Genomic DNA, 27,893 nt, shown 5'->3' with positions numbered 1-27,893 from the left:
AGGTTTCACTCAGCATCAGATCCAGACTCTGGATTCCCTGGTTTCCCCGCTCCCGAGGAATCCCCTTATTACAAAAAAAAAACAAAAAACAAATTGTTTAAATGGGAAATTTCCTCTAACTCACCAACTTGAAACTTCTCAGTTTTATTTTTATAAACCTTCACTCTCTAGTTGCTGTGGTATTTTTGTGTTTTCTCACTCTCAGTGCTACACTGGGCATTCAGTGGTTTTCTCTTCTCTCAGTTGCACCGCTCTGTGAAGCCAAAGCTCAGGCTGATGTGAAATTTCCCACTTTTCACATTCAAGACACAGTTCTCTGAGATGAAAAAAACAAGTATGAATTAGTGCCATAACATAAGGAACATTTGCTGCGAAACGTGACGGTGGAAAAAAAAAAACACTTTTTAAATTCATGAAATGTTAACCTTACAAATTAAACTAACTGAAACTGTTTGTGCTATACGTATTTATTTCATTTAAAATCCTGTTTAAACAGTCAGTGTGGTGTTGCATTTTACAGTTAGACGGATGTTTGTCTTCTAAAGAACTGAACAATAAAACTACGGCACAGATCAATATAAAACGGAGCTACCACACTTTGATCCCTATAGCCATTAAATCCCGTAAGCGCTGTGAAACATCTGCAGTTGCAGACGTGTTTCCATACCTGCTCTTTTCTCTGCAAACAAACCTGCTGTTCCCACGTCTCATCCGGCAGTAAGTCTGCAGCCGCCCGGTGTATCGTTCATGGTATCAAAGACTTTTTTAAACCGAGCTCGCCCAGTCAGAGGACTGTATCCTAGAACCATATTACCGGTGCAGCTGTTGCAGGCAGCATCTGCTGGATCTAATTACTATGTTTCTGTGCCTGTCAAAGAAATATGGTTTGCCTCTGTGACTCTTTCCAGTAGCCCTGCATACCAATTAGGGAGATCCAGTAATGTAGGTCTTATTAGTGTGAAGAGAGAAGAAGTGAGGATGGCCTTGAGAGGAGGCAACAATCTCCTTAGCGAACTCTACATCACGTTGGAAAATCTCTGGCGAAGCCCACTGAGCAACTTGATAATTAAGATAATTTACTCGGTTAATCAGTAAAGTCACTAGAACAGCTACATAAAGTTAAACACATCTGACTGACACATAAGTGCTGCATTCAAGTACAACTGCAAGAGAATACCTAATGTCAAAACCTACCTACTTAAAATAATGCATCCAGTTATTTTAAGTATTGTGAACCTTTGTACAACCAGTTGCTTGGCATGTCGAGAGAGTTTCTTCTCCAAGAATCGTGTTATTGCTCTTCTATAGATACAGGACATTTGTTGTGGCTACAAGGTGTAGTGGTTGACACAACTGCTTTACAGCAACAGACCCCCAGTTTGACAGGGACGAGGCACAAAGCCAGCCTCGGGGTGTTACAAGCTAGTGTGTCCTAATGCTGGTCCCAAACCCGGACATATAAGAGGATCACATCAGGAAGGGCATGTGCCAAATCAAACATGTGAATTTATTATTCTTAGGAAATGAAGCAGTAGCCAAAAATACCCTTTTATAGATAGAGATATCTTTATTGTTCATAGAATAAAGCTGACCTATTAAAATTTTTATGGGCTCCTTTATCATGGGGCCCATAAAGAAATGAGTATTGAGTCAGGCTGCTTGCAGCTTCTTTTTAATATAAGCAGTCATTTCTTTTTTCACTTTCAAATATCACATTTCGTGCAGCTTTTTCTGTAAATATAAGAGACTTTATATTTTTCTTTAAAAACTCTTTAAAGAAAAAAACACGTGAACTGCTTTTAAAATGCAGTGTGCTGTTATGAATATAACTGACTTAACAACAAAGTAAGAACAGGCTCCCATCAGCATGTCCATAAAGCAAACTGTACTTTTATGATAATATTTATGTACCGGAGTACAAGTATTTTTACTTAAAAGGGCCACTGTCAGTTCATTGCTCTCAATTCATTAATGAGAAGTGATTGATGAATGATATGATCATAAATTTGACCTTGAGCCAAAGTCAGTCCTTAACACTCAAATGTAACATCCTACCTTTTGTTGTCCTCCCTTTGATGTGCATCAATTTTACATTTTTCTGACTTTACAAATCATCACCGTTAGGCTCTGAACTCTCTCTCTCTCACACACACACACACACACACACACACACACACACACACACACACACACACACACACACACTCTTTTTGTATCTGTGACTGAAAAGACCCGGAATGGGTCTTTAATGAGTAAGCGATGGAGTTCAACATGCTGTAATAGAGTTTAATCTGGCTGTAAGAGCAGGAAGGAAACATCTTTCAGGTACAGTATGATGTTATCATGTGGCCTAATGGAGTCACTTACAGGGTTTTAGCAGTATGCACCAACCCTCGTGGTCTCAACTAAGTATCTTTTTATTGATTCTCTGATCAGAACAGACTAGTTAATCACGTTGTTTTGCCACTATTTCTGATGTTTCTTCATTTTTAATATAATAGTAACAGTAATGATGCTTAACAATTGAGATACATAATTGGTATGTTTTGCCTGCCCGGGATCATTTTAAATACGCGGCTCGGTAGTAATTTAAAAGAAGCGGTATCCCCATATGCATATCATCTGTTATTTACTGAATGCTTTTATCTAAATCACCTGACAGCACCACGAGCGCCTGAATCTCGAGCGTGGGTGGCCCCAGTGGAAATCTGTTTGTACGCTCACCCAAACAGGCTTTCATAACTCGCAGAACAAGCAGTTCCAGTGCCAAAGAAAAGACCCCCATCCTCCCTTTTTTCTCACTGCAGACACAAGTCTGCGGATAACGCTTCTTTAGCCTCAGAGAATCTGTCCTGTCTTAACATAAAAACCGCAGCTTCTATTAAGACTTAATAATGGATTGGATTTATATAGCGCTTTTCAAGGCACCCAAAGCGCTTTACAATACCACTATTCATTCACTCTCACATTCATACACTGGTGGACATCTGTCTGAAAGAGCCAAACACACAAGCTCATGTGGACACACACATGTTTGAATTTACCCAAATATGCCAGGCAGTCCCTTTTACATATCCAGGAGCAGAAAATGACGCCTGCAGCATGAAGCGACCAACTTGATCTTTTTGAAATGACTCTCCTGCAAAGATTAGACACTCTCTCAGGGCATTTTTGAAAATTGTAAACTGTAGATGTCCTCGTTCAAGCTCCCAGGAAAGAGTGGATTGGTTAAGATTTCTGGGAGCCAGACACACAAAGCTCAAAGCTAGAGATTCATGCACACTTGCATATGCATTCTTTTTGTGGCATTTGAAAGTTGTTTTGTGGGCACACACGCTATTTTTAGATCCTTTGAGATTTACATAGTTTAAACATACAAGAGAAAAAGAGGGAAAATAAATATTAGCAAAGGATAAAATGTAGCAAAGTTTAACCAACATGAAAGATTTGATATTGTTCCGTGGTGCTGCAGTGCTTTACAGCGATCTGTTACAGTGGTCTGTTATCTGGATTCTGGCTTCAAACCTGCTGACAGTGTGTGTTTTCTCAGTGTGGTCCATATTTTTCCTAAAGCCCAAAGACAAGCATGTTTAACTCCAGTATGTAACCAGCTTGTCGCACAGTGAAGGCTGGGAAAGACTGCAGCATATCCATTTTAAAGAGTTCTTAAAAAAGTAAATTAACACAATAATTCTACTGAAACTGTTCATTTTTCAGAATCAACATGTCAGCATCTCCATTAGCATCAAAGCCGTTTTAACATGTTATTCCTGTTTGTGAGATGTGGCTGTGACTTTGTAAACAAAGCTGCTGTGACCTTTATTTGCACACCTGTCCGTTCTTTTCACCGGGAGCAAGCTGTTAGCACAAAAACACCTGCGAATCATTTACATGCTGCAAGTTCTGCACAATTTTGCATGATTTTGCATCTACACATAGAAAGATACTGAATAATTTGAACACCCCCGGCCCCCCAAAAAAACCAAAAACAAACCTATAGTACTAAAAACTTATGTTTTATAATCTCTCTTCTTTTCAGGTTTTGCACATATGTGAACGACGCTTGAAGCATGCAAAGGATGCTGGACAGCATGGAGATTCTCAATTCATCCCACGCTAGCAACATCAGTGTCAGCAATGGCACTGGCCTCTTCTTTCGAAGCCCGTACACGACTTTGGAGATAGCGCTCATCATTCTCGTTGCAGGATCTCTGAGTCTGATCACTGTCATCGGAAACATCCTGGTCATGCTCTCTATAAAGGTTTGGGGTTTTCCTGTTTTGATCCTTCATGATTAATGAGTGTGATTCAAACATCCATCTCTGGACACCTTGAACAGCACAGCCAGACTTACAGATAAGACTTGAACATGTGCAACCCAGCACAGAGTGGTAATTTAATAGAAACGAGAAAACACACATCACATTGCACAAAAAAGATTAGCATCTGACAGCCTCCTCTATGTTGTTCCTCTAAAGGTAAACAGGAACCTGCAGACCGTCAACAACTACTTCCTGTTCAGCCTGGCTTGCGCAGACCTGATTATTGGTGTCTGCTCCATGAACCTCTACACCGTCTACATTGTGATTGGGTTCTGGCCCCTAGGAGCAGTGGTGTGTGACCTGTGGCTGGCTGTCGACTATGTTGTGAGCAACGCCTCAGTCATGAACTTGCTCATCATCAGTTTTGACCGTTACTTTTGTGTCACCAAACCGCTTAGCTACCCAGTGCGGCGCAGCACCAAAATAGCAGGGCTGATGATTGCAGCAGCATGGGTCTTGTCCTTCATCCTGTGGGCTCCTGCAATTTTGTTCTGGCAGTTCATAGTTGGGGGAAGGACTGTGAAACCCAATGAGTGCTACATCCAGTTCTTCTCCAACCCAGCGGTGACCTTCGGGACGGCTATCGCGGCTTTCTACCTACCTGTGGCCATCATGATCTACCTTTACTGGCGCATCTCCAAGGCCAGTCGCAGCCGCATGAGGAAAGACAGCAGGAAGACCTCAGGCACTAGTCTGGGAGAAGCTCCTTCTAACAGCCAGGAGGAAGGAGGTGAGAACACCACTGCAACAAAAAAGGTTCAGGAAGAGGCTGCAGATGGCAAGGAGAAGGAAATGCTCCAGCAGAAACAGCAACAGAACGGAATCGGTCCGTGCAAGGAAGACCGAACCAACCAGGTGGACTCCACATCAGATAGCATTCAGGCTTCGACATCCAAGGATGCTGAGATTCCACCTTCGTCACGGAAAAACTCAAATATTGGGAAAAATGAAGCCCAACCATCTTCTCGGAAAAACTCAGCAGCTGACGCTCAAATGCTAGTCACGAAAACTCTGTTTAAGGTAATCAAAAGATATTCATCCTTAATTGGCCAGATTTATTACAATTTAAAGCAGTCATGGGTTTGGTCATGTCAAGTTTGTTGTTAATTAAAAGTTGTTTTTTTTATCACCATATTTAATAGCTCAGCAGAAGTTGTCTTTATTTTAGAGGCATCATAAGTTTGGTGCCTGTAGTTTAAAGAATACATCTGGAACAGTTTATAATCTGGACCATAAAGAAAATATCTAGAAGTTCACAATCTTTTTTTTTTTTTTGGAATAAGTATTAGGACAAGAGAGTCCAGTGCTGAGTTGTAAGCTAATGCTAGCTAATGTACACACAAAGAGGTGCTAAGGGTGCAGCAAACATAAATTAAACAAAATAACTGAATTTAACTCAAATGAGCAGAAAGTAGTTAGGTGGTGTAATTAACAGCACAACAGGACATATTATTAGTCAGATAATTTTTAGTAAAAATGAATTACTAAACACCACAAACATAGTCGATATGTTCTGTCCGTTGATGTAACTTAGCAGATAGGTAGCAGCTAACCAAATACCACTCTTACTTATTCAAGTAAACTGGTAACCATATAAATGAAGATGGTAACCATGGTGAAGAAAAAAAAGGAATAAAATGATATTAGATTTAATTTAAGTGATCTTTGTGCCTGATGGCAGCCTCACAGAGTTGCTAGCATGACTGCATTCATTCAGCTCTATGAAGCATTTTTGTGTGGTTGAAACTTCCGTGTTGTTGTTTTGGGTCGTTCTTACTTTTCTTTGATCTCAGTGTGAAATTGATACACTTTCAGATTTTCTTTAATTTTCCTTGACAGAGATTCAATACTGAAAGTATTTCTCAGATATTTTGGTCCATATTGCAATGATAGCATCACACACTTGTTTCAGACACTTAACATTTGTCAGTCGCACATCCATGATGATCCACCACATCCAGATGGTGCACTACTGGATTGAGTTTTGGTGACTGTGGAGGAGATTTGAATACAGTGAACTCATTATGTTCGAAAAATGAGTTTGAGATGATTTGAGCCTTAGGTTCCAGTTCTTAGCTGACAAGCGTGTGAGGTCTTCTGTGTTGTTGTTCATTCAGAGATGCTCTTCTGAATACTGTTGCAACAATTGGTTATTTTGTTTACTGATGACTTCCTGTCAGCTAGAAACAGTCTGGCCATTCTTCTCTGACCTCTGGCATTAGCTGGATATTTTCTCTGTTTTGGACCATTCTCTGTAAACCCAAGAGATGGTGTTGTGGGAAAATCCCAGCAGTTTGTGAAATACTCAGAACAGCTCATTTGGTACCAACACAGGTATGGAAGGTTATGTTGGACTTACACAGGAGTGACACACACACACACACACACACACACAAACACACTAAAAAGAAACAATAGAACTCTTTTCTTCTTCTACTGTCATTTTTCAGGTAACAATGCGCGCGATGAGTGAAAACGCTGTGGCAAAGTGGAAAAAGAGGGGAATTTCTTCCAGGGAGAAAAAGGTCACACGCACCATCATGGCCATCCTGGTTGCATTTGTCGTCACGTGGACGCCGTACAACGTGATGGTGCTTATCAACACATTCTGCTCCATCTGCATCCCCAACACGCTGTGGACCATTGGCTACTGGCTGTGCTACATCAACAGCACCATCAACCCAGCCTGCTATGCCCTCTGCAACGCCACCTTCAAGAACACCTTCAAGCAGCTGCTTCTGTGCCAGTACAAGAACATACGCACTTCACGATGAGCAGGGGGTGCAAATGCTTTACTGTGTTTGTGGTGGAATCTGAATAATGTGACAAATCTTTTAAAGAATGATTTCGAAAGTTGGAAACATAGATACATAGATAAAGTGTGGTCTTGTTGTGCAATTACTTCATGTTGCTTTTCGGTGGTAGAATCCCCCCCAGCCCCCTTCTTCCACTGAAAATAAAACTGTGATTTAACTCATAATCATATTATAAAGTCAAACTTTCAAAGACTTAAATGGAACTAATTTCAATGAGCTTTACTGACTGTCTGAAAAATACTTTTGCATAACAGTCACTTGGAGTTTTATTTCTTTTTTTATTTCCTCTTTTTGCTACTTCTACACAAACTTGTGCAGTTTGTTGTTTAAAATGTGCTTGTTGTGATGGTTTTGTGAAGGTAGTTTAAAAAAGATGTGATTGAAAATTATACTATTATGAGAGCATTAGAGCTAAGCTCTAAAAATGAACCATGTCTTTATACTAAATCCACGGGAGAAAAGAGAATTAGCAGCTGTGAAGTGATGCGTGTCCTGTGTGTCGTGCTAAACTTACATTTCACATTAATGGAACCTGTAATCTGTGATGTTGTGAGACGTGTGCGACTATTAAACGTGCCTGTGTCTTCCCTCTTTTTCTCTGATTTGTGTAAATAAAAAGGATGACAGTTTGGAATCAGAGTTATTTGTCATAACCTGGGTGTCCTCTTTTTTTCCTTCATTTCTGCTAATATTATTTTTTTCCCATTGGCTATCATCCGATATGAAAAAAACTTAACCAAACCGACCAAATTACTGCCACAAGATTACAGGCTGTATACGAAAGAAAGAGGTAGCCATCACCCATGATGATGTCACCCATTTGTTTTTGTTTGTTTGTTTTGTTTTAGATGCTGTAAATAACATAGTCATGTTTTTTATGCTGGGAGTCTTTAGGGACTAATTTGTTTTTAGAGCCAGACTCACTAGAAGAACTGTAGGTTTTGGGTCTGAACACCATTGCAGGAGTCCTAGGCTACGTCTACACTAATCCAGATAAATTGGAAAACGGCGTTTTGGTCTAATAACGCTCCGTGTCCACACTATCTTTTTCAGTTGTTTTCTTCCACACTGAAAACCCTACGTTCCTGTACTGTGCATGTGTGAAAAGTAATACGATTGAGCTGGGTCATTTCTGTCTGCCATTTATTTACTTTCTGGTTCTTTGAAAAGTCAAGGAAAAGTGCTGAGTTTTATCTGGAGCTATCTGGAGCATTTACAAACTGATATTAATCTTTATAAAGGCTGTCAAAATTGAGAGCAAACAAAACAACTGCTGCACAATGCCGTCCGCCATCTTAGGTGAATTGATCACATGACTGCAACGCTAAAACGGTGTCTTCAAATGTATCCACTTTGGAGAGCGTTTACAAAAAGGTCTGTTTTCCTTGACCAAAAACGACGTCTCGGTGTGGACGGAAGGCCAAAACGGAGCGAAAAAGATGCATTTTCAAACAAAAACATATTAGTGTGAACACGGCCTTAGACAGCAAGCTGAGGTTGCTTAAGTCACATACAGATAAGTGTTTGAAAGATTGTAATCCAGTTTACCAGCCAAAAGCAATTTACTTCACATTTTTAACGAGAAGAGTTATTTGCTGTAAGCATTAGGATGTGTGCAGTCCTCTGTCCTGTTACAGACTTATCACTCAAAAAGTGCTCCCACAAAAGAGTTTAGACATAAAAATAAGAAGTAAATAGACTTTCTACTTGAACTATATAGACTATAATCCTACTTAGGTAGAAGCTTAGTAGGTTAATATTGTTCAAATTGTATAATCAAAATGATGACGATCATTTTGGCTAAGAGCCCATGACTGACGGGGGCCCTAGAAAACAGCAGAAAAAACATTATTAACCTGTCTCCATAAAATAATGTTTGCCTCAAGGTCCTTAGAAACATGTTTGTTTCCTGGCATTACTTTTATTTTGGTTTTGGCAACAACGTGGCCTCCGACTGCCTCACCCCTCCTAATTCCCTGATTTGGTTTGGTACAGATGCACGCGCTCCTAGCTGATGCCGAGCAGCAGCGGTAAGAGGTTTGGGAGACAGGTTTTTATTCTACAGACTTATTTATTGTGTTATAATAATACATTATAATTATAACCTATCCTGTTTATATTTTGTACACTGCCTGGGACTGTTGCATGTGGTGAGAGTTTTCAGTGATCCAAAACTGATTAAAACCTATTTGAGTTTCACAGGTTTCAGGACAGACATATTTTATTTGGCAATACTTTGTTTGAAAGTTGATATCCAAATGAGTATTTAGGTTATATTTGACAATACTCAGTATTATAAATAAAAATGTTTAAACAGTACACCATTTTATAGATGAGAATTTAAATGTATTTCCATCTGTATTTAGTGTACAATTAAAAAAAAGATTACAAATCTGATAACATTATCATTCAAAATAGAGAAAGATCCAGGCGCTTCGTCTCCGATCATGGTACTGCAAACACGTCCTGAACATCATCTTAAAGTCTTCTCTCTCAGAGGGTTTTTCTGTCTTAGCTGATGGGAAAACACCTCCCAACACCTGCAGAGCTGTTACACCCTCTAGTGGATAAAAAAAAAACATGTACCTGGAGGTTAAAAGGTAGAAACCTGAAAAGACCAACTCTGTCCAGTTCACTGGATACTGCACAGAAGAACCTTTTATTCTGTTTGTAGGGACCTTCCTACTGCGATCTATTTAACCAGACATAACAAAACTATTGTACAGACTAATGTTAAAGGACCTTTTTTTTTTTTTTAAACAAAGGTTAATAAAATCTGTCTTCAAACACCAGTCAGGTGCCCCTGTATGAACATTAAGACTTGTCTGTCTTGCTATATTTATTCGTCTGGTTCACAGTGGCCATTATGTATTAGCTCGCCGTACACTGGCTATCATCCAAAGTTTCTGCTGTTTTGCTGCAAAGTTTTTTCTTTCTGTAAGTGCAGTTCATCAGGGGAACACTAAGTGCGATTTATAACTGTTTCAAACCCCTTATATATACAAAAATCAGCCTATCTGAGAAACCCAGGCACTTCTGCCCATACCTACATGCAAAATCCCACCTCGTGTCTTTCAGCCTGGCATTGGAGCAGGTGATCAGGAACCACGGGGCCTCTGTTGATGCTGGTGGCATTTAATGTAAACATGACATCATGCCTGGTTGTTTATAATGTAACCCTCTGATCGAGTTACACATGTGCCTTAATGGGATTTGAGTCAGTGTTATCAAAGGCAACACAAAAACAAGAAATGCAAGTCCAGATGACTCAGATCTTGAATGCAAGGGCTTCCTTGTGTCCTTTTAGCATGAAAGACTGTATGACGGCACAAACTGACATCTACTTATTGATGGAGGTGAGTTACACTCCTGCATTTCCAGGTTACGTTTGCCTCGTGTCGAGCAGCAGTGCTCATATCTCTGTTTACACTGTACACACTGCATCCAAAATCAATTATCTGCTTTACATTTAGTCAAAGTAACCAAGAACTGCTACTGTTTAGAGTAAATACACTCTATGGAGGAGGAAATATCAGATATATGTGGGTAGAGAAGAAGAAGAAAGAAGCTAATTCAACACATTACTATCAGAGGAAACATGGAAAAGAACCAGATCCTGGGATTAGCTGATGGGTATCTGAAACCACTAGAGGAGTACAGAGCTGAACTTAATGGGGAGGATATGGAGAGTGCTAATGGTGGAACAAGGGAAAGCAAAGGCAGTCCGAACCTGCTGCAGATGCTAAAAGCAGCAGAGAGGAGGAGGGCGCAGCAAAGTCGGGACAGAGACAGGTTAGAGGTATCCAAGGTTATGGCGAAAGAACCGGTTACTGAAGCGCTGAAGACTACCATGGTGAGCAGAGACAGCGTTTTCACTATCACTATAAAAGTGCTAGGCCCACATAACATCACACATGCACCTGTGACTACACCACGGGGAGCGTGAATGTGCATCTACTCAAGATGTTAATGATATTTAGTCGCCATGAATGTTTGACCAGTACGCTCACGCAAATACTGCACTTGCTTTCCCTTTCTGAAAATGTAAAACGAGAGAGCTAACAAACTGACTCGTGTCATGTCTGATGATTGCAGCATTAAAAGCAGGACCTCTGAATAAATGTTTGTGAAAGAAGGATAAAACATCTTAACGTTTATGGGAACTACTCGTGGGAAGTGTGGGCAAATAAAAATGGCAGCTCTTTTTCAATTACTTAGTACATTTGGCCCTTCCCTGCTCTGACATATCCAAATGTCTCTTTTAAAAAGCATATATATATATATATACATACATATTTCATTCTTGTGTCACCACAAACCTGGGAGCCTATCAGAGATACACCTATGTACAATCAGAAATGGGCAATATATCCTGTTCTTGCTGCCGATCAAGCTCCAAAAATATTGAATCCCAAAGTTCCTATCATGGCCTCAGTTTTGTTTTAGGTCCTGTGACTTTACAGAGCTGCCCTGTAGCCACAGAAAACAATAACCAACTGTTTCTGCAGGCTCTTGTCTTTTCCGTCACAGTTTAAATCAGTCAAATGCCACTCTAAGAGACTTCAGTAACACTGCAGTGCTGCTTGGTCATTCTGTGGACAGAAAACAATGAATTCATGCTCTATTGTCACATGGCCTCTCATGCTTACCTCTGTAACCCTTTTGTTAAGAATAATGTTCTTTCCTCGTGACCAGTTCTTCTGTCGTTTTTCTTTATGTTGCAATAACTGTCATTACGTTGCAAAACTGTCACCTCCCTGCTGTCTGTTTATTTTAAACTATTTTCATCTGTGGCCTCAAAAAGCACTCAACTGAGATTTTCTTTCCTTAAATCTCGCTCTTCATCTTTGTAGTTCCTGCTGTCTGTATTTTCTCAGAATCACACACAGAAAGCCTCACAGAGGTCACATTTCTCACTTCCACCTTCTTTTGTCACCTGTTTGGTGAGGGAGTGGCATCAAGCGTCACTTGAACAGCATCGGCTTGCAGCTCTGCAGGGTTCATGAGAGTCACTGTGCTAGCATGAAGAAAGCGTATAATCTAGTGAATATATCTAAGGGCAAGAGTGAGGAGGCGGTGCAGTCCATCTGTATCAAGGTATCACAACTTTTCTTTCTTTTACAGAGGGCAGCGAGTCGAGGACTTGATGTGTAATTACAATTCAAGCTTTTTTAAGATTAGAGGGTTTAAGCAACATTACATTGGTTATGTTGGTCTTTGTCGATTGCACTGGCATAGAGGAAATGTGTGGTTGGACACAAAGAGAGAGATATTTTACACATTAAGATGTAATTCTGAGATTTATTTGAAGAGTATCTGTGCAGTAGCTGCTTTGAATTTGAATGTCCACCTGTACCTCATTAAGTTAACTTTCACACTGCTCCAAGTCAGAGGTTAATAGCTTTTGTGTTAATGATTGGTGGCTTGTGTAAGTGGCAGCTATTTTTGGAAGGCGGTATTTAAGTGATTTTACGAAACACAAGGTTTTCTTATAACCATGTGTTTAAAAAAAAGCCCCCAGACTTTAAAATACAGCTTTATTTATATTTATTGGTGACTTTTTAATATAATTTATTTTTGTTTGTACCTGGTATTACTACACCCCATGTACAAAAGCCCTGGGCCACTTACAGGAAGTGCTTGGTCAGTTTTTATGGTGATGTTAATGCCTGGGGAGGTTTGAACTCTGCAGTTGTTGACACACTATGTGCCTCAGTAGAGCAGTGATCCTGCTCTGTGACTGTCACGGTCTGTGGGATTTGCTGTGGACTTCTGTTATCTGTGTTTCGTCTTAAATTCTAGTTTCCTTCATGCCTTTTACTGCTAGGCTGCTTTTTGATTCCTGTTAGTTTCATGTTTATTTCAGCATGTCATATTTTAGGTCAAGGTTAGGAGTTGTGGAGTTTAGTTACTCGTGTTTTAGACAATTCAGCTCTGATTATGCTTTAATCCCAGTCTGCTATAGAGTTTACTTCCATCTCATCCTCATGTGTCTTTTCTTGTACAGTTTGTTCAAGTTTCTTATCGATGTTCACTGCCTGTTTTATTTTGCTAGTTAATTGTCTCCTATGTCTTGTCTTTAATCAAATGCTGAAATCTCAAGGCAAACTTCAAGAAACAACAAAACCTTTATTTAGGTGAAGGATAAAAATCCAAAGAATTCATAGCAAAGTTCAAAATCTTCCTGAGCTCCAGAGGCACATTTTAAGACAAGTTGAACAGACTGAAAGCCTCGTTATACCCTGCAGTGCCTGGCAAACAGCACCGTACAATAATGTTGTCATCAAACTGACATGTGCTGTCATAATCCGCCCTTACTGCCCATCGTCCGCCACAGCTGTCTTGAAGACACAAGTGCACAGTCCATTGTTTTTTCTTGGTGTTGACCTCAAAGGGTTAATTCAAAGTTAAAAACCACAAAACCCACAGTTCTGAATCAGTGTTTTAGCATCTGCATACTCGTCCTGTGTCCTACTTGTGTTCCCTGGGTGGATCTCTGGTTGCCACTTGGTTGGGCTTGCTGCCCCTTATGTAACAAAGCTCGTCCTTTGTTTTTCTTTTGTTGTCCGCTTCAGAGACCTGTGTTTGGTTTCTCTTTCACACCATTCATTAGAGTGTCTTTACTTGGTCTGGCACTTCATGGCACTTCATGGCTCAGTTGCTGTGGTCTCTAAACACTTCCACTTTCCAATAATACCACTTGTGGGATATCTCAGCGGGAGGAAATTTCACAAACTGACTTGTTGCAATGGTGGCATCCTGTTACAGTACCACACCCTAATTTAGCAAGCTCTTAAGAACAATTCATGCTTTTATAAATGTTTGCACAGGCAGAGCGCACGGCTAGGTGCTGGATTTTATATACCTAATTTCAGAGATTATGAGGCGTGACCCAGTACTGTTGCCCATAAAGTGTATATTTAAACCAGATCAGCAAAGTTTACTAATGTTGTTAATGTTGACAAGAGACCTTTGCCAAACAAAGTATTTAAATGAGGCATGCTTGTCACAGTCTGGCGGAGGCAGACTGTATGGAGTGAACAAACTAAAACAAACAACAAAAAAAAACCTGGACATGAAACTTGGAAACATGGTGTGGAGAACGTGACGTGAACAACAGACGACCTGACAAAGAATGAACAGAAACACGCCGACTAAATACACACATGGGGAAACAGCTGACACTAGTCTGACATAATGAGACAAAGGAAGCAAATCTGACTACACTGACATAGGACACAGACCTTCAAAATAAAACAGGAGACATGAGACGCAGACATGACAATATAAACTTGACAACATAAGACACGCAGCATGAAACACATAAAGGGAGAGGGAAACTTAAATACAGGGGTAGAAAACACAAAGGGAATCTAATAAACAAATGAACTTAGCTACACTAAAGAACTTAAACATAACATCCAAATAAACTAAAACTCAAAACGCTGGGTCAACAGACCAGGAACTTGACAATGCTGGGCTGTTTTAAATCAGCAGGTTTATGAAATAAATGTTCATGTATGTGGACTGTATTTCATTCATTGAAGAATTTGACGTGTAGAGGAGTGGCATCGTGAGAGTGGACAGTCTGTCACAGCAGCTCCTGTAGTTTCCTCAGTAATTTCCCTTGTGAGATCGATAATCTGCCTGTCTGTCTGTCTCTCTTACTTTAGTTTAATGGACCTCAGGGTGTCCAGTCTCTTTCCATGACTGCCTGCCCTGACTTAGTATTTTATGCCATTATAAAATTTATTTGGATTCTAGATTTCTTCTTGCACCCTCGGTCTAGTTTAAATGTGTGGTTAAGTTGGGGGATTTAAAAAATATTACCCTGCCTGGACTTAAAGATACCTGGAATTAAACTGTATCACATGTAATGAAAAGAAAGATTTTTTCAGGAACGTAAACCCAGACCAATGCTTTTTTAAATGTGCAATATAAAAACCATAGGCTACCATCATTAAATACATGGCAAACCAAATCAATTCTGCATAACACTGTAGGTGTTCTGAGATGAGATTAGAAACCTGAACTCGTGCTTCACTAAGCTTTCCTGAAGGCAGACACCTTTTCCATGCATAATATCTTTTTCATTGCTTTGCTTTGTGTCATAAAAAAGCCTCAAACATATGTGTTAATCGCTTCTGTCTTGTTGTTTTTAGTTGCATGACTGCTGTGTTTCAGCCATGAGTGCAGTTTCTTGCTTTTTTCTTCTTTTTTGCTCACAGTTGTTGTTTTCTCCTTCTGTGGGGTTTGAAAGCAGCTGACGAGTTATGACAGCTAATAACAGAATTGAAACAAGTTAGTCAAACCCCCATTACTTTAGGAGCTATATGTTACTGTATTTTTTACATTACAAAAAATAAGCACCCTCTCCTTTCCTGTAATGCATCTCACAAGGTGCTAATGTTCCCATTTGAGGCTTATTAAGGATCAAGTTTGCAAAAAACAGAAATATGTTACATTTTCCAGAATGCAATCAAATGATATCTTAAATGCAAAGCTTCAAACACTTGAGGTCAGCGTGTGGGCGTGTTGGTCTTGGTGGGTGTGCACATATGTAAGAGAAAGAACAAAAGCAGAAAAAAAAATCTGCCATCCACAGAAAAGCTGAAGACAGGTGGTGAGCCTTCAGTAAGGCTGAGCTGTAGGTTTAAGTCTACGCGTGCAGCCAGGGAGCAGACATGGCCAAGTGGGATTCCTGTGGCAGCAGCCCAGCCTTCAAACAGCCACACTGGATGGTGAGATTGCAACAGATACAGAGATAAAAGAGAGAAATAGAAAGATTAATGACACAGATAGGCTGTGAGAAGAGAGTTAAAAGAAAGTTGGTGTTTTATGAGCAAATGTATCTGCTTTGACTGCCGCATCTATCTGCTTCAAACAGAGAGGAAAAAACCTTTGTGACCTGCTGAGAGGTAAAACTGAAATATTTGGTATCTGTCTTTTTGAGCCTGTCTGTGATTTCCTTTTATGATTCTTCAGCAAATACCGTTCACTGGCCAGAAGCAAGAATTCAACAGACCTCCCACAAGGACTGTTCGGTCCATGTCTCAGTCATCTACGGATAGCTTCGCTTCAGGTATGGAAACATGAAAACAGACTCGCTGTGAAGTCTAATCACATGTCTCTGATATATAAACTGAGCTGTTTTTTTGATCCCAGCATCGCAAACTGAGGATTAACCTGTAGGCCAAACCTTAATTAAAGTGAAAAGTCTTCTGCAGAATTAGGTCTCATTAATTTGGTCCTAATCTGCTCCATGAGCCTTTCTCAAAAATGTCAGTCACTGCCAGAGTATGTGCAGACTTCAAAGAGATCAGAGAAAAGAATCACCTAGTTATCAACAAGATAAAGGCTGGAAAACCTGAGCCAAAGAATCATGTGTTTCTGTAATACTCCTTCATGTGTCAGCCAGATGATTTGTCTCACATAGTCTAAATTATGTGTTGCAGTGCACAGTGACACCTCTGATGATGAGTCTTCTCCTCGAGACAAGCTTCAGAAATCCACCAAAGGCCCGTCTGACTTCTGCATCAAAAACATCAGTCAGGCTGATTTTGGACGCAAAGAAATAGAAATGGCAGAGCAAGGTACGCCAGTACCAACGGCCTTCAAACCACAGTTTATGCAGAAGTTACAATATAACAGTAAAATGAATGTTACTGCCCATCTAAAGAGGCTCTGTAGAGAAATGCACAAGAGGAGGATCTAAGACTGTCCTGGTTTTTGTGTCTTGATTCTCATCTGTGATATTTAGAAATGCCAGCTCTGATGAACCTGAGGAAAAGGGCAGGTGGGGAGAAACCGCTGGCTGGAGCCAAAGTAGTGGGCTGCACACACATCACTGCACAGACAGCGGTCAGTTCAACACACACACTGCTGTCAAATAAAGAAACAAGCATTGACAGAGATTTACAAAGTGCCAAATACAGATCTGGTTTGTTTCTTTAAATAAAGAGAAGAATATCACTATTTAGATTTTATTTTATTTCTATATTGCATATTATCCACAGTGCATCATATAATTCTGCATTAGCACTACTTCAGTGTCTAGAACCGGCCTCTGTGTGTTTATGGTGTCCTGCAGGTGCTGATTGAGACTCTGGCTGCGTTGGGGGCGCAGTGTCGCTGGGCGGCTTGTAACATTTTCTCGACTCAGAATGCTGTGGCAGCTGCTCTGGTTAAAGCAGGTACAGCTTCTGCACAAGCTCCTGGTTTTACTCTTCCTCCCTCTTACTTTTTTGACCATCACACATTTTTCATGCCACTTCCCTTCTCAGGCATCTCAGTGTTTGCGTGGAGAGGAGAATCGGAGGATGAGTTCTGGTGGTGTATTGACCATTGTGTCGGCACTGAGACCTGGCAGCCCAACATGGTATGATGATCGACTCTGCTTACACGTCACATAGCTTCCCCTAGAAGTACACAGTTCTTATGGTAGTTTCATTTTGATGGAGAGAGACAGGCTAGCAACCAAAAATGAACCAGAAAAAACACAATACATACAAGTTATAAACTGATTTGCATGTCATTGAGTGAAATAAGTATTTCATAACCAAGATGAGATTTGGTACTTGGTGGAGAACCCTTTGTTGGCAAACACAGTGGTAAAGTGTTTCTTGTAGCTGGTTACCAGCTGTGTACACCACAGCACGTTTCTGTATCGTTTAAAAAGACAGGCCTGCACATGTGGCTTCTTGAACACGAGGACCATTGCAGGCACTGCAAGATTTTAGTCCATTACCCCATAGTGTGTTACCAATGGTGTTTTTGGTGAGTGTGGTTCCTACTAACTTCAGATCACTAACAAGTTCCTCCGATATAATTTTGTGATGATTCACCACCTTTTTCAATTATCTCACCTCATGAGGCAAGATCTCACGTGGAGCTCCAAACCGAGAGCAACTAGTGATCATTTTATATTTCTTCCACTTTCGAATAATCAAGCCAGCAGTTGTTGTCTTCGAACCGCGCTTCTTGCTGATGGACTTGTAGGCCATTCCAGACTTGTGCAGATACTTCTTAAGATCAGAATTATCTGTAATTGATTGATTATAATCTGTGTGCTATATGGACTCACAACCAGCATGAATTACAGCAGGGTTGTAGGGGATCATTTCACTCAGTGTGGGGTTTTTTGTTATTTTTTCTTGATCTTTTATTGATATTCGGTCTCTCTCCAGTAAAATGAAATTACCATGAAAATTAAACACTGTTCATTTATTTCTAAGTGAGCAAACTTACAAATTCAACAAGAGGTTGAATAATTATTTTCACTCACTGTATGCATAATGTGTCCTGTTTTTTTCAAAGCAGGTCTATTATGCACATTTCCAGCTCTATATCCTTAGCTATGTTTTCCTGCAGCCTCATCTGGAGTCTTAAAATAAACTTCTTTGAGCTAACTTTCTCCTAAATGTTGGCTTTCACCTGATAGCTTCATGTGCAGATTCTCTTAAGAGAGATTAATGTAATATTTAAGCATACATTTCAGGAGGAGTGTATTTGTACTCACATCCTCCGTGGTATTTCAGAAGATACTGTTCGTGTTTGAAGACTTTTTGTAGCCTCAGATCTTAAACACCATTAGTATTTCAAATATAATTAATACTTGGTAAACTGTTCCTTTACACTCAAATTTTCAACGCAATTTATTGGAATTTATTGGAATCTTAATGAATAATTATTTGAGTACATGAACCTTTGATTTTATATATTTCAGATGCATTTTATTGAAAATTATTGCTTCATGTTTATGTGGGCCAAGAACCATTTGACCTACAATTCAGTGTGTTATCTACAAAGGCTTCCATGAAGGTGCCTTGAGCTTGTTTTTCTTATTATTCCCAGGTCCTCGATGACGGTGGTGACTTGACTGACTGGATCTATAAGAAGTATCCGGAACTGTTTAAGAATCTCAAAGGTGTTGTGGAGGAAAGCATCACAGGGATCTATCGGTGAGTGTAAACACGAAGCTCGAATGACTTTAAGGTTACAAAGTCAATCTGCAGCTCACGTGGGTGTTTCCGTGCCTCTGATTCAGGTTGTACCAGCTGTCAAAGGCAGGCAGACTGTCTGTTCCTGCTATGAATGTCAACGATTCGGTGACCAAACAGAAGTTTGACAACCTGTACTTCTGCAAGGAGTCTGTACTGGAAGGGTAATTAATCCTGTTGCGACTATTGGAGATTATGTATCGGAATTTCAGGAGCAGGACCACGCCTCCAAACACGCTCCTTCCGGTTGTCATCTATATAGGTTGACAAACTGTCTGTCAAACCTAAAATGAGGTCATGGGCCCAGCCAGTGAATAAACAGATAAAAACACCAGCATAGCAGCAAACTGACCATGATCAACTCTGCTTCCAGGCTGAAGCGGACCACTGACATCATGTTTGGAGGAAAGCAGGTGGTGGTGTGTGGATATGGCGAGGTTAGTGGGATATAAAGTGTTTGCCCCGTGAAATAACCCACATTTAAGCCACTCGGCCAGACTGTGTTGAATTTCTTTTTCTCGTAGGTTGGAAAAGGCTGCTGCGCTGCCCTAAAAGCACTGGGTGCTATAGTGTATGTCACAGAAGTGGATCCTATCTGTGCCCTTCAGGCCTGGTATGAATAGAAGAAGCTTTTATCAACCAAGATGTGAAGTGTTCCCTCCTCTCACGCCACACCATGAAAAAAACATGATGAAATACTGTTTTAACCCTGTCCTCTTATCCCCCACTCCACTCAGCATGGATGGCTTCAGAGTAATTAAACTGAGTGAAATAGTCAGACATATAGACATGGTCATCACCTGCACAGGTGACTGCTGTCATCCTATGATTAATACTTTTTTTTTAAACAAAACAATCAAAATATTATTTTTAATTAATTTTTTTTTCACCTGTTTTTTGTTTTTTTTTACTCACTGCTTCTCTGCAGGGAATAAAAATGTTGTGATGAGAGAACATCTGGACAAAATGAAGAATGGCTGCATAGTCTGCAACATGGGACACTCCAGCAGTGAGATAGATTTGGTAAAGACACATGTTGTGTGTGCGTGTATAGGCCTCTATATGTGAATGATTTGGCGTTAAACTATAGATTCCTATGTCTCAGGCTGGTCTGCGGTCTTTAGATCTGAAGTGGGTGCATGTGAGACCTCGGGTGGATCACGTCATCTGGCCTGATGGCAAGAGAATTGTCTTGCTGGCAGAGGTGAGGATACTCTGTTCTTCTAATGAGGCCCAAATCATGTAAGGACTTTAAATGTGTGACCTTAAAGTACACTGCTTATTTAGCAAGAGAAATATGCGCTCTTCTTAATGTATTATAAGGAACAGATGGATGAATCTGAGAGATTCTGAGATAAAAATAGAGAGAAATTCAGAAAAGAAAAGCAGCAATTATGATATAAAGACCAGGTGTGTATCCTCCAAAAGTAAATAATAACATCAGACAGCACAGGAAGAGCATTTGTGTACGCTGTGCTTTAAACTGGGGGCTCATACTACACTAATCATAACGTTATCCTGTTTAGTACATACAAACCACAGTTCAATTGGGATGAAATATTATTTCAAATGGTTGTAATCATAGCCGCTCTTACGTGATTTGTTTTCATTTAGTATTGACTTTCCTCTCAGGGTCGTTTGCTGAATCTGAGCTGCTCTACCGTGCCCTCATTTGTCCTCTCCATCACTGCCGCTACCCAGGTAAGAAAACAGATTTACAAAGTGGTTATTCTTTTCTAAATGCATCACAGCAGCTCTGTCAGTCATTAGGCTGCTCGCAGTCACTTTTAGTTAACGTTCGCTGTTATGTTTCAGGCCATGGCTCTCATAGAGCTGTACAATGCCCCAGAAGGAAGATACAACAAGGATGTCTACCTGCTGCCAAAGAAGATGGGCAAGTTACAATGCATTCTTCATTTTAAAAAGGACTTTTTCCCTCCCACTGTTGCCAAGTGCTTGCACATGTTGGTTGTAGGGTTTTTACCTTTTAATATAAAGTGTCTTGAGGACTGTTGTTGTATCTGGTGCTATACAATTAAAACTGAATTTAATTTAATTACTTTCTCTTTCTATCCCACAGCTGTTAATGTATCTTGTACTCGATACTAAGCTTTAGTTACTTACCATTTTGTATTGGAAATCTACATTATATAAGTGAATACCTGTAATACAGTCATTAAAAAGTTACAAAATTAAAATGCATATAAATGAATTAATAATTATGATCTAATAATATAAAGTATTGATTGTGGAAAAGTGCCATTCTACATAATGACTACATTTACTTTAGTGTTACTAGATACTTTAAATATGTTTTTTATATTATATAGCATGATAATTATTAAGCTACTTAAAGGGGATTTTATTTAATTTAAGTTAAAAAAAAAAAAGTCTAAATACTTTTTTGCACTTTGCACTATCCAACACAAAATCAAGCTTGAAAACATTCACATAATACATTTGTAATGGGTCTCAGGGCTGCACATAAGCCTGAAAATCATATTAAATGTTTTATAGACCATTATAATTTTATTTTGTCATTAATTATTCTTTTTCCTGTTCTATCAGTATAGCCAAGAAGAAAATTAAGGTGTGATAATCTTTGTGTCTCCATATTTTCAGATGAATACGTGGCCAGCCTTCACCTGCCGATATTTGACGCACACCTCACAGAGTTGTCAGATGATCAGGCCAAGTACATGGGCATCAGCAAACACGGACCCTTCAAACCAAACTATTACAGGCATAAACTTCTCTCTCACATAGACAAACACTAACACACATTTTAACGTTTAATGTTTCTGATCTTTTTCTGTTTTTGTTGTAACAGGTATTGATGTTTTGCTCACAAAATTGACGGACAGACGATCTTCAGAAAAGCTGCTGTGAAAACAGGAGCGCTGACGCCCTCTACAGTCTGAAGCTTTACAGAGTGTATCTGAAGCAACAGCATATTACAGTTTTTTACAGATGCTAGGACACATTTCTCAATACTTAGGTCACTTTTGCAAAACTCTTCACACAATCCTCCTAACTGACCTTCAGCTTGGCAAAGCAGTTCATTTCACATTCAAAATGCACTACAACTACCAAAACACTTCATTCAGGTCTCAAATAAACTCATTCTTCCAGAACACTAGCAAAGGTTGACAGCCGACAAACACACTTTGTCACCCACAAAACAATGACCTAAAAAACACTAACAACATGTAGCATTACACAGTGTTTTCTTGTGTAAAACAAGGACACATCTCTGTTTATAATTTCAATATATGTTACTGGAATGAATCAGACATCATGCAGAATTCGTTAATATTTGTTTCTGTATTTTTTTTTTTTTTGCACTAAGTAATCCCAAAATACAAGAATTTGTATACACACCATCCACTGATACACATACAATAGTAATGCTATTCTACTCGGTCTTCTCCATTTGGCCACAGGTTCTCATCCACATCACATCTCATGTCATCTAGGGCAACACACCTAGGAAAGAATCTTCTGGCTGCCAGAATTGAAGGAGTTGAAAAATTGAAGGAGTAACACCTGTGTAGATGTTCATCTACAATGAGAATCAGCTGTGGCTGGTTAAACTGCATTTTTAGATTTACAGTTTTTCTCAGTCGCTTTGGTGCGTTTCTCAGATCAGAATTGAAATTCTCATAACTATTAGTTCAACCTCCACAACACTCAGTCATTTGTGCACATCATAGTAGCAATTTCTCCTCTCTCTGAACAAACTGCAAATGATTTTGGACATGAATCAGTTGCTTCCATACATTTCCCTGCTGCTTTCTGACATTTCCATTTGCTTATGTCATGTCAGTCAAAAGTAATCATACCTATGGATGCTGAATAGTCGTTCCCAATAAAACTAATAGTCATACATCCATTGCTTAAGTCATCACACACAAAATTGTTGAATTAGTTATCACATGCCAAATATTGGCCATCTGTCAAGCAAATCCTATACCTTTCTGTATCATTTTTCCTGGAAATGTCTCCGAAATTGAACAATTGATCTCAGGTGAATTACAGCTGTCACTCATGAGGAGGCTCTACCAAATTGGTGATTTTATGTTTACATGTATTCTACAGTGAATAAGTGACTGTAGCATATTTTTCTTTTGCACAATTCTGTAGGATTACAAACACTTCTACACAATGGAAATGTGAAACGTACGTATTCAGTGTCTCAGTTACTCCCAAGACTCCCATAACATCTACAGTGACTTTACTGCACATTTCAGATGGCTGTACAGGTAGGCCATAGTGCTGTCGTCAGCATTTTCAGGTGTCACCAATTGTTTTTGCAATGGGAAACACTGAAATTATAAACTGTCATAGTGGAAACATGACAATGCCATTTGACTATCTTGTTCATAAAGATGGTGTCAAGACTTTTCATTTTGATGGCACTGACAGTTTCATTGACATGGATACTTGCTTTTGAGGTATGGATAATCAATTCTGTGCATGTGACGTGCTTTTGCAGGCTATCCACTAGGTTTTGCAGTTTGCACTAATTGTTTTGGGAAATGCACTAACTGCTGTGCAAATGTTAATGGTGTTCTGAGAAACGCGCCAAAGCGACTGAGAAAAACTGTAAAATATGTTTCAATAAAATATTGCTGTTGCATTTTGCTGTCTTTTCAAGTTTTGCATTGTGTTATTGTTTTGGCCATGAGTTTAACAGTTTTGAAAACAGTATGTAAGCACATGCAAAATGTCCTGTACGTACAAAGATTTTTGGCAGTTGTTGTGTCTGAGTGAGAAAATAATTCATGAAATTTGAGAGATGTAGTCATTGAATGCATTTTGTGCCAAAACAATGATAACTGGTCCTCAGTTTAGCCCACATAGACTTCTGTTGTGCTCACTGTGTGAGGAGTTTTGCAAACGTGACCTAAGTATTGAGAAATGTGTCCTAGCGTCTGTAAAAAACTGTAAGACTGACTTTTCTGTATTCCTATGTATTGTACACTGTTCCAGATTTTCACATTGTCCACAGTAACCAGAATTTAATCAGTATGATGTCTTAATTCAAGAGGGAGGAAATGAAAAACTGTTCTGAATGGGACGGAGTTGCTTTTCTATCAGCTGAATGGAGTACCTGAAAACGTACTCTTGTCACATCACCTAAAACCCCCATCCTTTTCTAACATTTAGATAAATTAATTTTAACTAACAGGCAAGTTGTTAGACTTTTGTACATATAAATATAAAATAATTATTATAATAAAAAATACATTTTACTCTTTCTGCATTTCTGCTTTATAACTTGAAAACACCAAAACCACCAATGAACTTTCTAACTTATAAACCATAGAACAACTTAATGAACACTATTTGACTTATTTGTATTGATAGATACGGTTGCAGTTGTGTACAACCTTGTATATTCAGGTCTACTTCTGGTTTCCAAGAATTAAAATATATAGTAAATGGGCTGGTTCTGCCTCATTCACAAAAGCCATGTTTCCCCTTCACGCTAGTGCTTTCTGTTTAACATTCACACACCAAAAAAATGCATCTGAGAGCAACTTGGGGTTCACACTTTAGTTGCCAGGGATTGCACTACCAGCTTAACAATTTAGCCAGAGCTTGACAAAGACTGTGCACTGTGAGTTTCACCCACTAGGAGGAGGAATAGTAACATTATCGTTTGGTAAGCTGTGGTCCTAATTGCTTGTATGTGTGTTGTGTGGTGTTAGTTCAGCAAGCATTACACACACACGCAGGTAGGAACAGAGGATTACCGGAGTTGACTCCTTTCTTTATTTTTCTTTTTTCTTCTTCAAAACCACAACCAGAACAACATACTCACTAGCGCCCTCTAGCGCTTCTGGTAAATGCATCTACAGAACAAATGCAATAGTATGTGTGGACACAACAATGTGTCACTGTCAGAGCCTTCAGTGCTGCTATCCTTGTATGGAGTATCTGAAACCTGTGTGTGTGTGTGTGTGTGTGTGTGTGTGTGTGTGTGTGTGTGTGTGTGTGTGTGTGTGTGTGTGTGTTAATACTGTGCTTTGGGGACATGAAGCCACACAGTCACAATATGTATCTGAAACCTCTGTGTGTGTGTGTGTGTGTGTGTGTGTGTGTGTGTGTGTGTGTGTGTGTGTGTGTGTGTGTGTGTGTGTGTGTTAATACTGTGCTTTGGGGACATGAAGCCACACAGTCACAATATGTGGGCTACCTCCATTGTGAGGTCAATAAGTCCCCATAACATATATCACCAAATTTTAAGGTGAAGGCTTTGCTAAAGGTTAGGGTAAAAGTGCAGTACTGTAACTTGATGGAATGTATTACTAAATTCAGTAATTACCTTAAAGTTGCATTTATGTTGTTACTTGTGCCACAAAGATTCTTCAGATATCTGCACGCCAGGTCGATAGAAAAAAAATCATAAAGCAAACATGCATTTTTTTTTCCTGCACGGTTGCACTGCACTCAGATGCTTTCATTTCGTATGCTGGAGGAGGAAAATTGTGGCGCAGTACAGAGACACAGCTTTTCAGGAGCAGAAATATAGACAGCACTTTTATTTTTATTCCAGAAAAGGGACAAAAGTGTGATGGTAACGGGCAAACTGTTGCCAGGACAGAAACAATCACAATAAGTTCAAACAAAAGTAAAGATTTTTTTAATCTTTACTTTTGTTGTCACACCTTCACGTTCATATGTAAATACTAAAAGAAAGATTGTACGTGTGTCTTCATTAGGATAGGGATTCATGTTGGTATTAGTGTGTGGGACTGTAGCCTAAAGTTTTATATTGTTACGTGATAGTTATGAGACATTGCATTTGAGGTCATTTTATGGAGTAATGAGAAAGTACTGTAGTGAGTAGTGTAACAATTTACTTAGTACTTGGGAAACATGGGAAACATAGAAACCCCAACAATTAGACCCCATATGAGCACTTTGGCTTGCTAATATAAAGCCCCCAGCAGCCCTGACTTATTGCAACATAACTAAGGGAGGATTCAGTGTCACCCTAACTATATGCTTTATTAAAAAGGAAAGTTTTAAGATTAATCTTAAAAGTAGAGAGGGTGTATTTCTCCAAAATCCAAATTGGAAGCTGGTTTTCATAGAAAAGGGGCCTGAAAGTTGAAGGCTCTGCCTCCCATTCCCACAGGTGTAGACCTAGAGGAAATAACGAATGGGAGATGTAAACATTTGCACTGCCATTTACAAAAGCCTTTGTTGGAAGATAAAACGCAAATATTTACTGTAGACTGTCTTAAAGTTGGGTTATGTTGCTTTCCAGCAAAATTAGAAGCATTGCTGGAAAGGTTAATGGTAAATGGACTTGTTCTTATATAGCATATTTAACTATAAATAAACTATATGTAGTTTGTTGCTCAATCTGTCCTGTAATTATAACACATAAAAATTTTGTTGCTTTGCAGATTTTTTTTAATGTGGATTCATTGTAAAAAATACAAATTTCTTTAATAGATTGTGTAAAAACAAAACCTTTTCTGTCATTTTATTGTTTATCTATTAGTTAATAAATTTTGTGTGGTATGAATAGCCACGGGGGAGGCCTTTTTCAGTATGAAAATAACATTTATAAAAGCACCGGTAAAATATTTGACACCCCTGTGTTAGGCGTAAACTAATACAATATGAGGTTGCATGAATTTAAATTTAAATTAATCGGCTGAATCAGAAAACCAATAAATACACTATTTGGTTCTGTTATTAAAGTTCTGGGGAGTTAGATGGGTTAACAACCTCTTTCCCTGAGATAATTTGAGGCAGTCAAAATAATTTTGTACTGACATCATTCGCTCTACATGTGTTCCTCGCAGACACTACGTAATTAACTGTATATCCAGAAAATCCAGCTGGTCATATGACAGTGATTATCTGTTTTCCTCAAGTGTCTGCCTCTGGTCATGTAGTCCTAAAAATACCCCCAGTCCCTGGATTATTGTAATCCAGTCTTCCTCTTTGTACGCGTGTGTGTTTATAGTGCATGGCCTCTATACTTCTTTAACTATATAATACGATTCTTTATGGCAGCAGACTAAAGCTCACAATGCTGCATCTAATACTCTGATAACGTAACAATAAAATTTACCCGAAAAACAAGTTTTGCTTCCAAATCCCAGCTTTTCTTTGACTTCCTCAAGCATTTTTTGGTCGTTTGTATTGTGAGATAATCTCAAATGAATCAACACTTACCATCCTGTTGAGATTAAAACACTTTTATTGTAACAGAGGAGCTGCACAGTGATGTACAACGGAAAGAAGCAGTTGAGACAACAGCTATTAAACTGCCATTAGCGCGTGTGATTAATGAGGAGATCCTTCCATAACTTCCACACCCAATCTAATCTAATGATACCACTCATTCTGTTGTATTACCAGACTCTCGAAATCAGAGGGGGGTTAGTATGTGTGTGAAAGAGGGGTGTGTGTCCTAGGGCAGAGCTGCTGATAATCCATTGGTTGGTGATGCATCTGCAGAAGACAGATGGTCAGTGCAGCCTATGCTGTTGGATGTGGTAAGCTGAGTTTGTAAGCAGTTTTAGCAACCAGGAAGTTGTGTATCAGGATTTCATTCCTCTCTCTGTGTGTGTGTGTGTGTGTGTGTGTGTGTGTGTGTGTGTGTGTGTGTGTGTGTGTGTGTGTGTGTGTGTGTGTGTGTGTGTGTGTGTGTGTATCATTGTGTCCTCCCACTAAGGGATTCTCCCTAAAGAGCTTTGATGCCTTCCCTGCATCACTGCACGGTCTAA

General features: G+C 39.4%; 2 protein-coding genes across 3 annotated transcripts; both read left to right on the top strand.

Moving 5' to 3' along the window:
- The first annotated feature begins 4,070 nt into the window (after positions 1 to 4,070).
- Positions 4,071 to 7,096, top strand: LOC146627731 (muscarinic acetylcholine receptor M2-like). 2 transcript variants are annotated; one of them, XM_085359130.1, is made up of 4 exons: positions 4,092 to 4,262; positions 4,479 to 5,239; positions 6,385 to 6,426; positions 6,793 to 7,096. In XM_085359130.1, the coding sequence occupies exons 1-4, from the start codon at positions 4,092 to 4,094 to the stop codon at positions 7,094 to 7,096; spliced, it is 1,278 nt and encodes a 425-aa protein (XP_085215256.1). The 2 variants fall into 2 exon arrangements, with proteins under 2 accessions (XP_085215255.1, XP_085215256.1); XM_085359129.1 differs by lacking the exon at positions 6,385 to 6,426 and having other exon boundaries at positions 4,071 to 4,262; positions 4,479 to 5,342; positions 6,773 to 7,096.
- A 3,640-nt stretch (positions 7,097 to 10,736) lies between these two features.
- LOC146627730 (S-adenosylhomocysteine hydrolase-like protein 1) lies at positions 10,737 to 21,974 on the top strand. The gene is made up of 17 exons (XM_085358947.1): positions 10,737 to 10,991; positions 16,124 to 16,220; positions 16,594 to 16,731; positions 16,899 to 16,999; positions 17,229 to 17,331; positions 17,422 to 17,516; positions 18,992 to 19,098; positions 19,185 to 19,301; positions 19,511 to 19,574; positions 19,662 to 19,750; positions 19,875 to 19,945; positions 20,066 to 20,160; positions 20,243 to 20,341; positions 20,770 to 20,838; positions 20,953 to 21,031; positions 21,760 to 21,880; positions 21,968 to 21,974. Exons 1-17 carry the CDS (start codon positions 10,737 to 10,739, stop codon positions 21,972 to 21,974), a joined length of 1,707 nt encoding a protein of 568 aa, XP_085215073.1.
- Positions 21,975 to 27,893: the final 5,919 nt, after the last annotated feature.

Source organism: Diplotaxodon limnothrissa, linkage group LG7 (assembly GCF_057381915.1).
Source record: "Diplotaxodon limnothrissa isolate DT_005_m linkage group LG7, D_limnothrissa_male_GT1.1, whole genome shotgun sequence".
Taxonomy (NCBI): Eukaryota; Metazoa; Chordata; class Actinopteri; order Cichliformes; family Cichlidae; genus Diplotaxodon; species Diplotaxodon limnothrissa.
Note: the sequence above shows the minus strand (reverse complement) of the source record. Positions and strands in the feature narration are given on the sequence as shown.

Excerpts from the sequence above, each read along its gene's own strand:
- LOC146627731 (XM_085359129.1), top strand. The coding sequence starts at position 4,071 with ATGCAAAGGATGCTGGACAGCATGGAGATTCTCAATTCATCCCACGCT. Across the intron at positions 4,263-4,478 it reads TGGTCATGCTCTCTATAAAG|GTAAACAGGAACCTGCAGAC; the intron begins GTTTGGGGTTTT and ends GTTCCTCTAAAG. Across the intron at positions 5,343-6,772 it reads TCACGAAAACTCTGTTTAAG|GTAACAATGCGCGCGATGAG; the intron begins GTAATCAAAAGA and ends GTCATTTTTCAG.
- LOC146627730 (XM_085358947.1), top strand. The coding sequence starts at position 10,737 with ATGGAAAAGAACCAGATCCTGGGATTAGCTGATGGGTATCTGAAACCA. Across the intron at positions 16,732-16,898 it reads AATAGAAATGGCAGAGCAAG|AAATGCCAGCTCTGATGAAC; the intron begins GTACGCCAGTAC and ends TGTGATATTTAG. Across the intron at positions 19,751-19,874 it reads ATCTGTGCCCTTCAGGCCTG|CATGGATGGCTTCAGAGTAA; the intron begins GTATGAATAGAA and ends CACTCCACTCAG.